The 13,475-nt window shown below is 39.7% G+C and overlaps 1 protein-coding gene across 1 annotated transcript; it reads right to left on the bottom strand.

The window, feature by feature from the left end:
- Window positions 1–3,759: 3,759 nt before the first annotated feature.
- On the bottom strand, window positions 3,760–13,475 carry LOC311258611 (uncharacterized protein). The gene is made up of 9 exons (XM_084355055.1): window positions 13,107–13,475; window positions 11,267–11,419; window positions 10,866–10,971; window positions 10,502–10,625; window positions 7,468–9,915; window positions 6,862–7,030; window positions 6,421–6,583; window positions 6,193–6,325; window positions 3,760–5,550 (listed from the first exon to the last, which is right to left on the bottom strand). Exons 1-9 carry the CDS (start codon window positions 13,169–13,171, stop codon window positions 5,384–5,386), a joined length of 3,528 nt encoding a protein of 1,175 aa, XP_084211181.1. The 5' UTR covers window positions 13,172–13,475; the 3' UTR covers window positions 3,760–5,383.

Here is a 13,475-nt window from a genome sequence, read left to right as displayed (position 1 = left end):
TCTCTGCATGTCCGTTCATATTAATCCTCTTTCCTGTCTCATCTCCAGGTACAGTGTGTAAATGGTCAACACTAGGTGTAAAGAATATTGACAAAAAGCAGAATTAGGCACTCGATGTGAAACCTCTAGACATAAGAGCATTCGGGTAAATAGACAGAGAATATGTACACTTTTAGTTATCTCATTAACCTAGATGGATGAGCTAGCAGCATCAAAGTATGTTAAACCACTCATGACTTTTTCAGTGTCCTTCCCGCTCTGAGAATGAAAGATGGATTTAGTGCGAGAGGGTGAGTGTTAGAAGCCTCTCCGCCCACACAGAGAAGACTTGCTCCCTCTGCATCTCTAAGCAGACTGTCATCCCTGGTCACCATCAGGTCTGTGCTCGCCCCAGTGAACATTCAACGCTGTCGGTGAGTTTGTGCTAAATTGAAAAAACCATCGACCGTTGATTGTACCCTGTGGCCAGCCTTTGTCACTCAATTTCTGAAACAAAGAGGAGAAAAAGAGGTAAAACTCCCGCAGACGGCCTGCGCACAGGCACGGCCGACGACTCCGTGATCATTCCCCGCTGTGTCTATCCTCCACGAACAAACAAACAGAAATACCTCCAGCTTCCAAACCACAGCAAAGGTCACAATCAACATTCATTGCTGTCGGTGGGTTTAACTGTGTGGAAGAGCTCACTGAACGATGAATGCAACTGTGTCCCAGATTTCATCCGAACGTCAAAAGGAATAGCGTCCTGATATGCTGATGATGGCATTATTTATTTCTCCGCTCCGCGCTGCTCCCCCACCCCGCCCCTCCTCCTCGCCTCCCACCGACAACAGGCACACACAGGCGGTGTGAATTGACAGGCAGTTCAGATTGCATCTCTACCACACTCGCTGGGGCGGAGGGGTCCGAGCAAAGGCAGATGAAAAAAGATGTGAGAGATAGTTGGAAGAAAATGACCTTTAAAGAAGAATGCCGAGAATATACTGTAGAGCTTGCATTGCATCTAGGGCCTGATAAATGATGTATTTGTTATAAATAATAAATGAAAAATAAACAGCAAGGATATATTGAATGTGAACAGCTGCATTCCAACATGGTAAGTGACCTTTTTGGAGGGGAAAATTCAAGCTTTAACTCACAATTTTATCAGCCAAATTGTTCAAGATAATATCTAAATGTTAGCCAGCTATGTTTTATAGTTTGGTACAGGGACTTTAACAGCCTGTGTACATGTAGACATGTCATATTGGAACAAATCTCTTTATATTTTGTGAAATAAAATATGTTCTTGGTTTTCATTCATGTTTTACATGTTATTTTTTTCTGTCTAAACCAAAAAGAAATCCAGCTATTAAAGTTGTAGAACCGTGAACTGGGTATTTGTTTTAATACCGCATGCAATTTCATGTTGTTGTATTTTATTAAATAAACTGTTGCCAGCCCTCAGTGATGTGGTGGGTGTTTCTTTGTTCCTTCCGTTGCGCTATGGTTTGATTAGAGGAGACGTCCCAGTGATGAGGTGGGATGTAACGGAGTCAAATCCCTATCTTTGAAACATTCAGTATATTCATTCAATAAAAAGCACTCTACTGTAGATTAATGCTGGTGTTCGTGGCAAAAGACCATCATTGATCCGTTGATCTAATGCTTATTTAAATCTAGTCAATATTTACTGCAACTACTGACTGTGAAAAAGCTTTTTTTTTCAGTAACAGTTATGAGATATCATTACTAGGACTTATGTTGTGTGTTATGTACATGTAATATATATTTTTATCCGATTTACTCTACATGATTATCTTGCCCAAACACATTCATGTTAACGCTATTATTGCGAAATCTATAGAAATTAAAAAATAAGAAATAATCAAATCTGTTTAACTTTGTTTACTATGTGTTTTGTCTTTTTTTTTTTTTTACAAATAAATCACCCTCAAAATACAAGTGTAGAGAGAGAGAGAGAGTCTCTAACCATAAGTGTAAAAACGTGTACAAAAAGAACAATTACTATCAAGTACTCAGTTACTAGCAAAATGGCAACCAGATGAACTCGCAGACAAAACATGCACAAGGCCAAACATCTTCACTGGATTATTCAGATGATAGCATATGTTTATTATTAACACAATATTAATATTTCATTTTTTATCATTGGTTATCATCAATATTGCGACCCCCTTATGAAAATATACTGTAAATTATTGAAATATTGTAGTGCAAGTAGTCTTACACATTTCTGTCCATAAGGATTGTGTTAGCCTTTTATAGAAATGCCTTTTGTTTTGACAGATTTTTGACTCTATTACTTACATAGAGAAAATAATGGCACAGTTCTGACAGAAATGCACACACAACACAAACAGCGCAGTAAAAATACTTAAAAATTCATAACTGATCATGACAACAACCCCCACAAAATCTTCTTGACTCAACAGAATTGCTACAAATGATATTTTTAACACTATTAATCTTACATCCCTATTTGCCTGAATTTGGCCTCAATGTAGAGCTGCAAACCATGTAATGATAAAATTAATATTTTCTCTGATTTAATTTGAGGTTCTCTTTAAAGAAAAAATCTATGATGAGAGTTGTAATATAAATAAAAGTGAATGATAGTTTTAGAGAAAGCCAGCTAAGTGAGAACACATTTTGCAGAATACAAGTTGACATTATATAATTGCAGTAAATCATACTATGTCTTTGCTGTGACCGTGCGTGTCAGCTGAGCTCATCTGCCTTTTCCTCTACAAATGATAACAGTGACAGAGTACAGTTTGTGCCTTCAAGTTTACACGCTGCTGCAGTTTGCTTCGGTCTGTAAATGACGAAAGTGTGCTGATAAAACCTGCATACATAATTGGGTACCGACTTACTTTCAAAGTCTGCAGGAGAGTTAATTGCTCGTTTCTGCAGGCCTCTGTCCTTTTCTAGTCGGGGAAAGTACCTGCACAGTATTTCAATGAAAAACTGAACAGTGCTGATTCTGTATCATAAACGCTGCTTGACCAGCAGAAATGCAGAAACACCAGCACCGGTGCAACTGGAAACCCCCCTGTATGTGGTATTTTAGTTTCATTTATGCACCACATGGGCTATGACTGTAATGTTAAGCTTTTAAAATAGCCCTGCAGTACAGTATCACCAGTCTTTTAAACATATTATTTAAATGGGCTGCTATTTTTTGACTGACTATACTACACACTATTATTCTGCATATTTAAGACCATTATCTCAAATTGAAATGTGGAGGAGCATGGAGGAGAAAACATTCAGTAAAGCCCTGCTCAGTCAAGTAATGTCTCACCAAGCCACAGGGCTAACATTAGACAAGAGTACATTCAAGAGGATATTCATGGTGTTGAGTGCGTAAACCACATTGATGTTTGTAGGAACATTTTGGCTAACCACTCGCAAGAAACTGTAGATCTATGATAACAAGAAATACAAAAAAAATCAACCCATTCGTGGACACTGAAGCCACAACTAACATCTGTGCTTTGTGTGTCTCTGAAATAAAATTTAGGTTGTGAAAATGAAATTGATTTTTGAATATCTTGTTAAATAGAGGTATTAGACTTAAACACAAAAAGCACTGCAGGATTTAACTGTTTGCAATATTAACACCAAACAGTAATTTCATTGAATCACAGTGGATGAAGGACAATTAAAGCACGAGGAGAAAAATGTATGACTTCCTTTGTCCACTAGAGGGACACCAAAGAACAGGACATGAAAAGGACCAAAGAGTCACCAGGCTCAGGTTTGTCATTTGTATTTTACTACAGTTACATAAATGCAAAACACAGGCAAGAAAATACAGCAGGAAGAGTAAAAGTTGATGATCATAATGAAAAAAGAGCGCTTTGTCTATTACTTAATCAAAAATTATCACAGGCATCGCAACACATGAAAAAAAAAAAAAGATCACAAGACCAAAAGTCTGCACACATAATTATTTTCTACAATTGGTAATTATTTTCATGAATGCTATAGATCAGGTGTTTTAATCCCTTACATCATAATCTCATGCTTTGATATTTTTCAACCTGGGCATTGAAACATAAAAAATATATCTCTAAAATACAAAATTGTTAGTATTAATGCATCTTGTGCAAATATAAAGCTCGTAGCTTCCAGTTAATTGATCAAGTTACTTATTTTACCCTGAGGAGATAATGAATAGTTTTGGAGCTCACTTTCCTGCAACATATATATGTAGACCATGAGAACAGTGACTTCAATTTGGTATCTCTTTGACCAATAAAGATCTTGATGAAATGATTTTGGTAACACAATTATGTAGATTATGGCACCAAATAACAGGTGTAACCCAGTGATGTCAACTAACACAAACTGACAGTCCAACATTTTAAGTGCTGATGTACGACTGACAAACGCTTCTCATCACACTGACACATCTAAAAGAATTCTACACATACAAACACCTATAACTATTGACAATATCAAAATCAGTATTTTGTTTTGTTTTTTTAAATGGCACCAAAAACCAAAAGGAAATCCAGCCATGTAAACAATATCACATTATGTTTCTAAAAATGTACACTTCATTGTTGATTTATCCATGAAACCTATCATGCCAAGTACCAGTTACCAGCCTCTGCTATATTCACCATCATTTCTTTTTTAACACTACAAATAACATGATTAACTACCAGGCTTCTCTCTTGGTTCCTTTGGAAAATATTTTTTAATGACACAATGCGCTGTAAAAGCAGCTAATTTGATTATGCTGAAATGCATTTTAAATTGGTTTTGGATCAATTTGAAAAAGTCATTAGTGCTACAGCACTGGAGAGGAGAAGTGTCCTACTGGGAAGAATGTTTATGGAAAATGACTTTGTCATGCTTACTTGTCACAACTTCTGACACACGATCATGTTCATGTACCCACTTTTTTCTTCATTTATACATGATTTTATCATTATTATTTTTGGAGGGATAATTATTTTTGTCATGTCTGGGAAGATGATTTAAAGGAGCATAATGAGCAAATCCATCTCCAATCCACATGACGCATGAGTACAAAAAATAATTAATGCAAAACAAAAATCAAGCAGCTTCGATATTATCACATCTCCCAAAGTTGACTTTAAGTAAACACTAAAATGAAAAACAAGCAAGAGGATCTTAACTGACAAGTTCAAAGGACGGAAATATTAGAAGAGGATGTTGCGTGTTTGATAAACTGTATTTTGCTGAGGGATGGAGAGTTCATTTAAGACAATTAAATGCCAGGTAGCAGCTCAGACGATCCTGATGTTGTACTCCACCCAAATATTGAGCACCCTGACATAGTGGTATTTCCCCCGCTGTGCATTGGCACTTCGCTGCTGTACATACCCCCCTCCAGTGGGGGTCACTACTGTCTGATGTCTGCCGGTCTGAGCTGTCTCTCACCCTCGGCCAGAAAGATCTGCATGGCCCTGTAGAGCAGGTGGACGCCCAGCTCCCGTTTCTTCTTCAGCTGCAAGTTTGACACCACGCCATAAAAATCCCCCCGCTTCTGGTTGGTGAGCATCTTTAACCCTGGGATAATGGAGAAGGAAGTAGGTTATTGTACTGCTGAACTGGCACAACATCGTTGCTATCCAAGTTTGTTTTTTATTTGTTTGTTTATAGATTTTCCATAAATAAACAGCCATGTGGAAAACTGGAGTCTTTCAAGATTTATACTCAATAAAATAAAATGTTACGGGTGTAAGCGAGATTACAGCTACTTGCTACTGCAAGTGACAAAGCTACTTTTCCTGATTATGTGGTTGATTGATTTAACCAATGATCTTTAGTAGACACCATTTTGTCTTCTCAATATATAAACATTTTAAGTGAGTCTAGCCTTTCAAAGCCTTGTATTTCTTTTTTGCACATTCAATAAGAAGTGGTGTGTTGTTTACTACAGCCACATATAACCTTATAATAATGACAATGATTAAGAAAATAGAGCTCTGGTATCAGTAATGCCAGATATTCAGATTCAGGTATCGGAATTGGAGCTGAAAAAAGTGCATTGGTGCATGTCCACTTCTAACAATCACATTACATATTTAATATGTGATGAATCATTAGCTGATATTCTCATACAAAAGGCCTTGATGGGGTGATTTAAGACCCTGATACACAGCAGATGTGCGTGAATGAGTATTAAGTTCCACCCCAACTTGTACTCACCAATGGCCTCCACCATGCAGGCCTCTCTTGTGAAGGCCTCCACTGGAATGACATTCTGGAAACAGTGCAGAGAGATGACGCCCTGCTCGGCGCTCCACACCTGAAGAATGTGCTGCACTTTGGGGCACAATTTCTGAGAGAACAAAGGGACATGTTTTATATACATTGATTTACATCTTATTTATTTGAATTTAGTTAACCAAGTCTCATCAGTGTGAAGTGCTTTACCTTGCAGGTCTTCTCTCCTTTGAAGTACTCTAAAGCCTCATACAGATGGCTGTAAGGACGGGAGCGTTTTCCTTTGCCTACATAAAATATAGCGTGGATAAACGTCTGGAAACACTCCTGTTGAGTCATGGTGTGACTGCGGAATGGGAGGTTTTTCGTCACTCTGGTAGAGAAGAAAAACAAAGATCATTTTAATTATAGTTTGAGGTTGAAATGTGTTTAACAGAGGATAGTTAAGAGCCAATGAGGAAGCAAGTCTCTTCAAAAGACACACTGGGAATTTAACAGGATTTGAAATTATTTAACTGCACTATGAGATGACATTGTCTCATCACATTAGGTCATTTTTTGTGCAGCCGGTATCACCTTCCCTGATGGTGTTATTAACGTTGCCCCGAAGAAAGCAAAGAAAAACACAAATCAACATGACAGACATGAGACCTTGGGTCGAGCAGTAGGTAGTTGAAGCTGGACTTGATGATGCCCTCCCTCCACTTTCTGTTTTGATCCGGTTGGTCAAACTGCTGGCACAAAGCCTGCTCGTCAGCCTGGCAATCAGGCAGCTCGAAGGTCCTCAGGGCCCGGCACAATTCTGGACTATAATCTAAATCTACAAATTAAAATAAGAATAAAATGACTTCCTGTGTCAGTAACAGTGATAAGCTAAAATATAATAAGTGTATTAATATGCCTCAACATTTGTTCAGTGGTTCTAATCTAATCCGGCCACAAAGTGATGCCGACTTCAATCCCCAAACAGTGATGGTGCGTCTCAATAGGAATAATGAGTTTAATTTTCCATTTTCATGCTTCTTTACAAGAGAGATTATACGGTCAACTGAAGGGCACAAATATTTCACTACTTCACAGTACAAACATTAATTTAAAAAGTAACATAATTATGAATTTATTACAAAACATTTTACATTTCTTCTCACACACTCCCCAAAACTGCTCACAACCTGAGCTACAAGGTTAGAAATACTATCATTACTTAATTGTAGCTCAAGTTGGGTAAATGATAATCAAAAAGAGCTCAAGTGTTACCTGTTTGAGGCTGATCTAACTGCTTCCGGTGGTGTGGTGATTTGAGGTTTGACTCCTGCAACAGGCGACACAGCTTTCGCATGTAGGTGGGCCTGGTGCGGGTGCTGATGGGGCCTGGGCTCTCCCCCAGCTCCACCAGCCTCAATCTCAGCTCCTTGTCAGTCAGCCCTTTGGTCTCCGGCAACAAACTTTCCTCATCATTTTCCTCCTTCTTAAGCACCATCGCGGGTCTCTGGTTCTCCTTGCCTGTGTTCTTCATCATGTCAGTCTGCATGGTTCTCCAATCATAAACGATGGTCTCATCACTGCTGCTGGTGCTCATGCTGGAGCTGAGTGAGGTGTCTGCTGTAGGAGGGACGTGGGTCTCAATCAGCTTGTGGCCCTGTTCCGTATCAGTGTAGAGGTACTCCACTGGTTCCTCCAGATCCTGAATGTGTGGACGCCCTCCAGGGGTGTAAGAAAGGTTGGCCAGGTGCTGCGGCCTGCGGCAGCTCGACAATCTGCTCATGCTGTACCTGGGGGTGCCACCAGTGCCTGGAGTGCAAGAAAGGTCATAGTCTTCACTGGATCCCCTTGGGGAAAGACAGCTGGAGCTGGATGAAGATGACACAGACTGTGGCTGAGAGCTAGAGTCCTCTGTGAGCCAGACATCTTCATTTTTTAAATTGTCCTTACCAGGGACATAATTTACATTTCTCTTTGTTGTTGCCTCATCTGAACTTGTCAGATCATCAGTCAGAAAATCCCTGCCTTCAACAAGATTATGACCCTGCATGGCCTGTATAATCTCTGCAAGGTTTCTTTCATAAGCATCCACTGAAGAGTCCTGTTTTTTCTCCAGTACGACCGTGTCGGACAAAGTCTGAGATTCAGCAACAGAGTCAGTTACGCTCCTAGAGAGGATGAAAGTGTCAGCTTGGCTATTGCTAACACTTGAACCAGCTTGGAGGGTGCTGGACTGTGTGTCCTGGAAATCAGCAGACAAGGGGTCCCCTCCTGTGCTACTCCCCGAATAGGATGGTGTATAAAAAGCTGCATGTGGCAAACTATAAAAGTCTTCACTGCTCTGAGACTTGGGCGTCTGGCGGCGTGTTCGAACTGGTGTAGGGAGGGTCTCTTCAAAAAGAGAAGAAGTGCAAAGTAGGCTCTCTGGGGTCCTGCTTGTTCTTAGTGAGCAGCGACTCAACCTAGAGCGAGTCCTGCCTGTTACAAAAGGACTTGGTGTGAATGGAAGGTCAAAGTTTTCCTGTAATGCTTCAGCTGCATTATCCATTGGCTGATCAACAACACCTTTACTGGAAGTGTCCGCATCAGGACCACTACCACCCTCAAATACATCATTGTTTGGGTGTTTTATTTCAGACAGGGCCAGTTTATCATGCATTCCTGGTAAATGCGCTACAGTTTCAGGTTTTGATTCGATCTGATGTCCTGTTTGAAGAGGTGGAAGATTCCCACCTTGCCTTGTAAATTCAGAATCAGAGTCTGTAGAAATCTGAATCTCTTTGTCAGATTCAACTTTCTCTTCCGCAGGGAGTGAAAGATGTTTAGGGTGTAGAGATGCTTCCAGAGCACTGGTGTAATGATCACTCTCACAGCTACTATAATTACTACTACCAGTCCCACTGCTACTGCTACCAACATGGAAACAGGCTGCCTGTTGTGGTATATTCACCTGAGCCTCTTTTACAAGTTCACCCTCCTGTTCATCATCGCTCTCTTCCAAAGCACAGTGACTGATGACTGTTTTCTCCATGTCCTCTTCTGTGCTCTCACTGCTCCCCCTGCAAAAAACATAGACGTGATCCGGTGATGTGACGTCGATGCCCTGCTTGTGTAATACAGTGGCCATGCGATCTGAATCCAGAAAGTCAGAGTACTCAGACAGTTCAAAAGGTAAGTTGCTGGTGCACTGGCTTTCATCAACAGCAGGCAGCTGTTTGGGAGATTCACGACTAAAAACAGGGAAATATTCATCTACATCTCTGAAGCTCACACTCTTTCGGCTTGCTCGCCTCTGGGGAAATGCTGGCAGAGTGTCTCTTCTGGATGAGGAGACTCTGCCATCAGTTGTAGCAGCATGTTCATTTGCTTCTGATGCAAACACATCATCATAAGTACATAAATGATCCTCCCTGAGAATCGGCATTGCGACTGCAGGTCCCACTGCAGACATGCGTGTGCTTGATAGGATGGAGGGACCTTCAGCTGCCCATTGTGAGGAGGAATCGTTCCAGAGATGCCTCTTAGTGTCCATATCAGAAAGTTTGTCGTATGATATTCCTCTGCAACTTGGCCTTCCATGAATGTTAGACAAGTTGAAAAATGAGGAGCGCCTTGTGCTGCTCAATGGGGCTTCACCAAAGTCACTTATTATGGAAGAGTGGGAACTGAAGCTGTAGTCTGATTCAGGATAGCCAGACGTGTCCGTTTGATCTGAATACACAGCTGTGGAGAAAAAAAGAGAAATATCAATTAACACTGTTCCTACAAACAGCTCTGCAACTCGTCTGATCAAGTCTTTATACACCACCAGACAGTTTAGCAGATGATCAGCCTTGTGTTTACTTCTATTTGGAGATGAACGTCGTGAGTGTTACTGGCAAATTTTGGAGTACCTGATGACAGGTATTGACAAAGTATTTTTTGTCTCAGCCACCTCCAACACACAATATCCATGTTGAAATGCCACAAGGTATTCTGTCAGATATGTGAATGTTTTTCTTTACATTTCAAAGGACTTAAGGCAGTTAACACTCCAATTGCAATGGGATCACTGTTATTGTAGTATTACTATGATATGACCACCAGCTTGCACGCAAGCATTATGTTAAAAAACTGACTGGATGAATTAATATCACTGTAATATACGTATATCCATACCATTTCTAACATTACTCAGTGTCTTCAAGTTTTCCACCTTTGAAATACAACAAATTGGAACGATTCAATTTTGCACTGAAGCTGCATTTTTCAGGATTAAAGTTCTTAAGTAATCCCCTACAAGACAAAGCCTTCAAAGAGAGCCTCTTACAGTATTGGAATTGAGGCAAGTCATCCTCTTCTGTGTCCAATGAGCTGCTCTGGTACTCCTGAAGGAGCTGGGCACATTTTCGATTCTCCTGCTGCTCTGCAAGCTGCCCTGGTGTATTCCCTTCCTACATAAAGTAAGAAGAAAAAGCTGACTTTTTAACATTTAAAGCCACAAACTTGTTACAGCTAGGGTATTTTATCTTTATTAATTCAGCTGCAATACAGAGCCATGACTAGAGCTTCATAATCACTGTAGACAACAGATTATACAAAATTGTTATGTGCATATGCGTACAATTTGTCCATGATCCATTACCTTCCCTTATGGAAAATTACTAACAATGCACAAAACTTGAAATTCTTACATTATCTTTGTTGTTTGGGTTTCCACCATTCATCAAGAGCAGCTTCAGATTTTGATAACATCCCCACAGGGCAGCAACGTGAAGAGGAGTCAGGCCCTCTGATGACCTGGGAGAAATAACAGAAAACATCACATACACATGTCTATAGTTTAACATCCAAATGGAACAGGATATTGAAGCAAACATAATGCACTACAGGCTTTTTTATGATGAAGAGGATTGTTAAAAAATCAATATCACTATCATATACACTTACTGATACTGCATGTCATATCAATCAAAAGACATTGACAATAATTTTAAATATAATTTCAAAGTTCTGTAGTTATACAGATGGGAAATGTGAAAAGGAAAATGATCTAGTATAGAGATTTTTCCGTTTACCATGTGTTTAACAATACCTGACATTGGGATCCGCTCCATACTGTAGCAACATTTTCAAGCAGCGTGTGTTCTTCTCTGTCTCTTTGCCAACAGCCAAGTGTAATGCAGACACCCCATTACTACCCACCAGGTCTGGGCATGCACCTTGTGAGAGAAGCTGCTGTACAGATCTGCCAAGGAAGAGAGAGCTGTTTCAATCTGACATCTACTGTAGCCTACAGTTTTACTGTGTTGAAAACAAGGATGTGATCTGCAAAACGTTGAGGTTAGGGTAAAGGGTGGACAAGAAAGCATAATCACATGAACAATAGCACTGTAAACGGTGAGCAATTTGGTAAAAATCCTTGTTGAGATAGTTTAACTCAAGAATAACTGGTGAGCTGTAGATGCTGGTGTCTTTCAGTCAACCTTGCACTCTGCTTATTTAATGTTCATGTGCACAGATGCAATTTATGAAGCCAGCTGTTCTGTGTATCATTACAAATACGACCGACAACAATCACTTTCTAAATTGTTGGCAGACCAATGCCTCTCATAACATGGGCTAATGTTAAAATGGTATCCTATATGCACCTTTTGCTGCCAGCACACCCACATTACATTACATGATGCATTACAAGGTGTCATGATTGATTCAGAGCTTTTATTTGAACCACATATCAAAAAAGATGTCCAGTCCTGCTTTATGCATTTAACAACCATCTCCAAAAATCAAAGCAATACTGTCAAAATACTTTTCTCAACTGGACTACTGCAACTCCCTCTTGTTCGGCTTCAACCAAAAGTACCTCTCCCGCCTTTAACTCGTCCAGAGAGCAGCAGCTAGGCTTGTTACTGGTTTTAACAGACGACATCACGTCAATCCTATCCTAGCTTCTCTTCACTGGCGCCCTGTCCGTTTTAGTATTGAGCTGATTACTTTTAAAGCTCATCTGTGTCTTGCCCCAAGTTACATAGTAGAAATGCTGCCACCGTATGAGCCTATGCGCAGCCTTAGATCCTCAGGACCAGGGGCCCTTCTGGTCATTTCAAAGTATGTGCCTCTAACTGAGGAGATCAGTTACTTCTTTTAAATCACTTCTTGATGATTTTTTTAATCTTTCTTTTTTCTAGTATATTGATCTGTTTTTAATTCCTCTCATGTGATGTATTTTCTCTTACCCTCCTTTATGGCGTTTATGTGTTTATTATCCTATATTGTTTTATCTGTTCTTAATTCCTCTGATATGATGTCATCTAATCGTCCTTAATTGGCTTTTTTTATTTTATGTATCTCTACTTTTGCATTACTTCTCCTCTCTCTTTCTTTTTATGTGATTTTGCTTGTTTTATGGCTTTTATCCCTTTTAGTTTTCATGACTCATATTGCCTTTGCTCTTGTTTTAACTCACCTTACACTAGGCGTCCTTGTGTTTGGCTTGACTGCTGAGTAAGTATTGAGTATTGAGTATTGTGAGTATTAAGTACTGAGTATTCTGTAATGTTGTCTTCATGTTTTTGCTTGTTTGTCAAAGCACTTTGTAAACTCTGTTTTTAAAAAGGTGCTATATTAATCAAGTTTATTATTACTATCATTATTACTACTACTACAAGCATCACCTAATTGATATTTACTATAGAAATACCATTATAGCTGAAGATGTAAACAAATGCCATGATAAAATGTCGTGTTAATGAATATTAAAGAATCAGAATTATGTTATATAGCAATGGGTTAAAACTTAAAGATCCCGGGAACGTTGGTCAAAGTCAACCTACATACTGTAAATGTGACGCTAACGCTACTCAGAGCTGCCGCATCCTGTCAACAAAAGGCATGTCTGGACAAAACAAAGAGAAAAGGAGGCTGAGCATCACCTTGGTTCGCCATCGTTCACAGCTTTACACAGCTGACTGTCGAGCCTCGTCGTCCTTCGATCCATGACAAGCGTTATCCGTTTATAAGTTATCTACTGGCATCTTCTGAATTAACTCATAGCCGAAACCCGTGCAGCAATAACTTTTAAACGAGGCTAGCTAGCTAGGCTAACTGCGACAGAACTTCCAGAAATCCACGCAGTGCATGCACATATGAAATTACGTTTTAATAAACGGTTAGCCAACAGTAAATGAGCGTTATACTTAGTTTTGTCCCTTAACTTCTTGCAGAGATGTAGTGTAGTCAAACTCTACAGGCCGGTTGTTTATACACGACACGTTGTCTTAGTTTTCGAGGAGCTGCGACAC

This window comes from Pagrus pagrus (genome assembly GCF_965226575.1).
Source record: "Pagrus pagrus genome assembly, chromosome: 6".
Classification (NCBI taxonomy): Eukaryota; Metazoa; Chordata; class Actinopteri; order Spariformes; family Sparidae; genus Pagrus; species Pagrus pagrus.
Note: the sequence above shows the minus strand (reverse complement) of the source record. Positions and strands in the feature narration are given on the sequence as shown.

Excerpts from the sequence above, each read along its gene's own strand:
- LOC311258611 (XM_084355055.1), bottom strand. The coding sequence starts at position 13,171 with ATGGATCGAAGGACGACGAGGCTCGACAGTCAGCTGTGTAAAGCTGTG. Across the intron at positions 7,031-7,467 it reads GTTAGATCAGCCTCAAACAG|ATTTAGATTATAGTCCAGAA; the intron begins GTAACACTTGAG and ends TTTAATTTGTAG. Across the intron at positions 6,584-6,861 it reads TACCTACTGCTCGACCCAAG|AGTGACGAAAAACCTCCCAT; the intron begins GTCTCATGTCTG and ends CTTCTCTACCAG.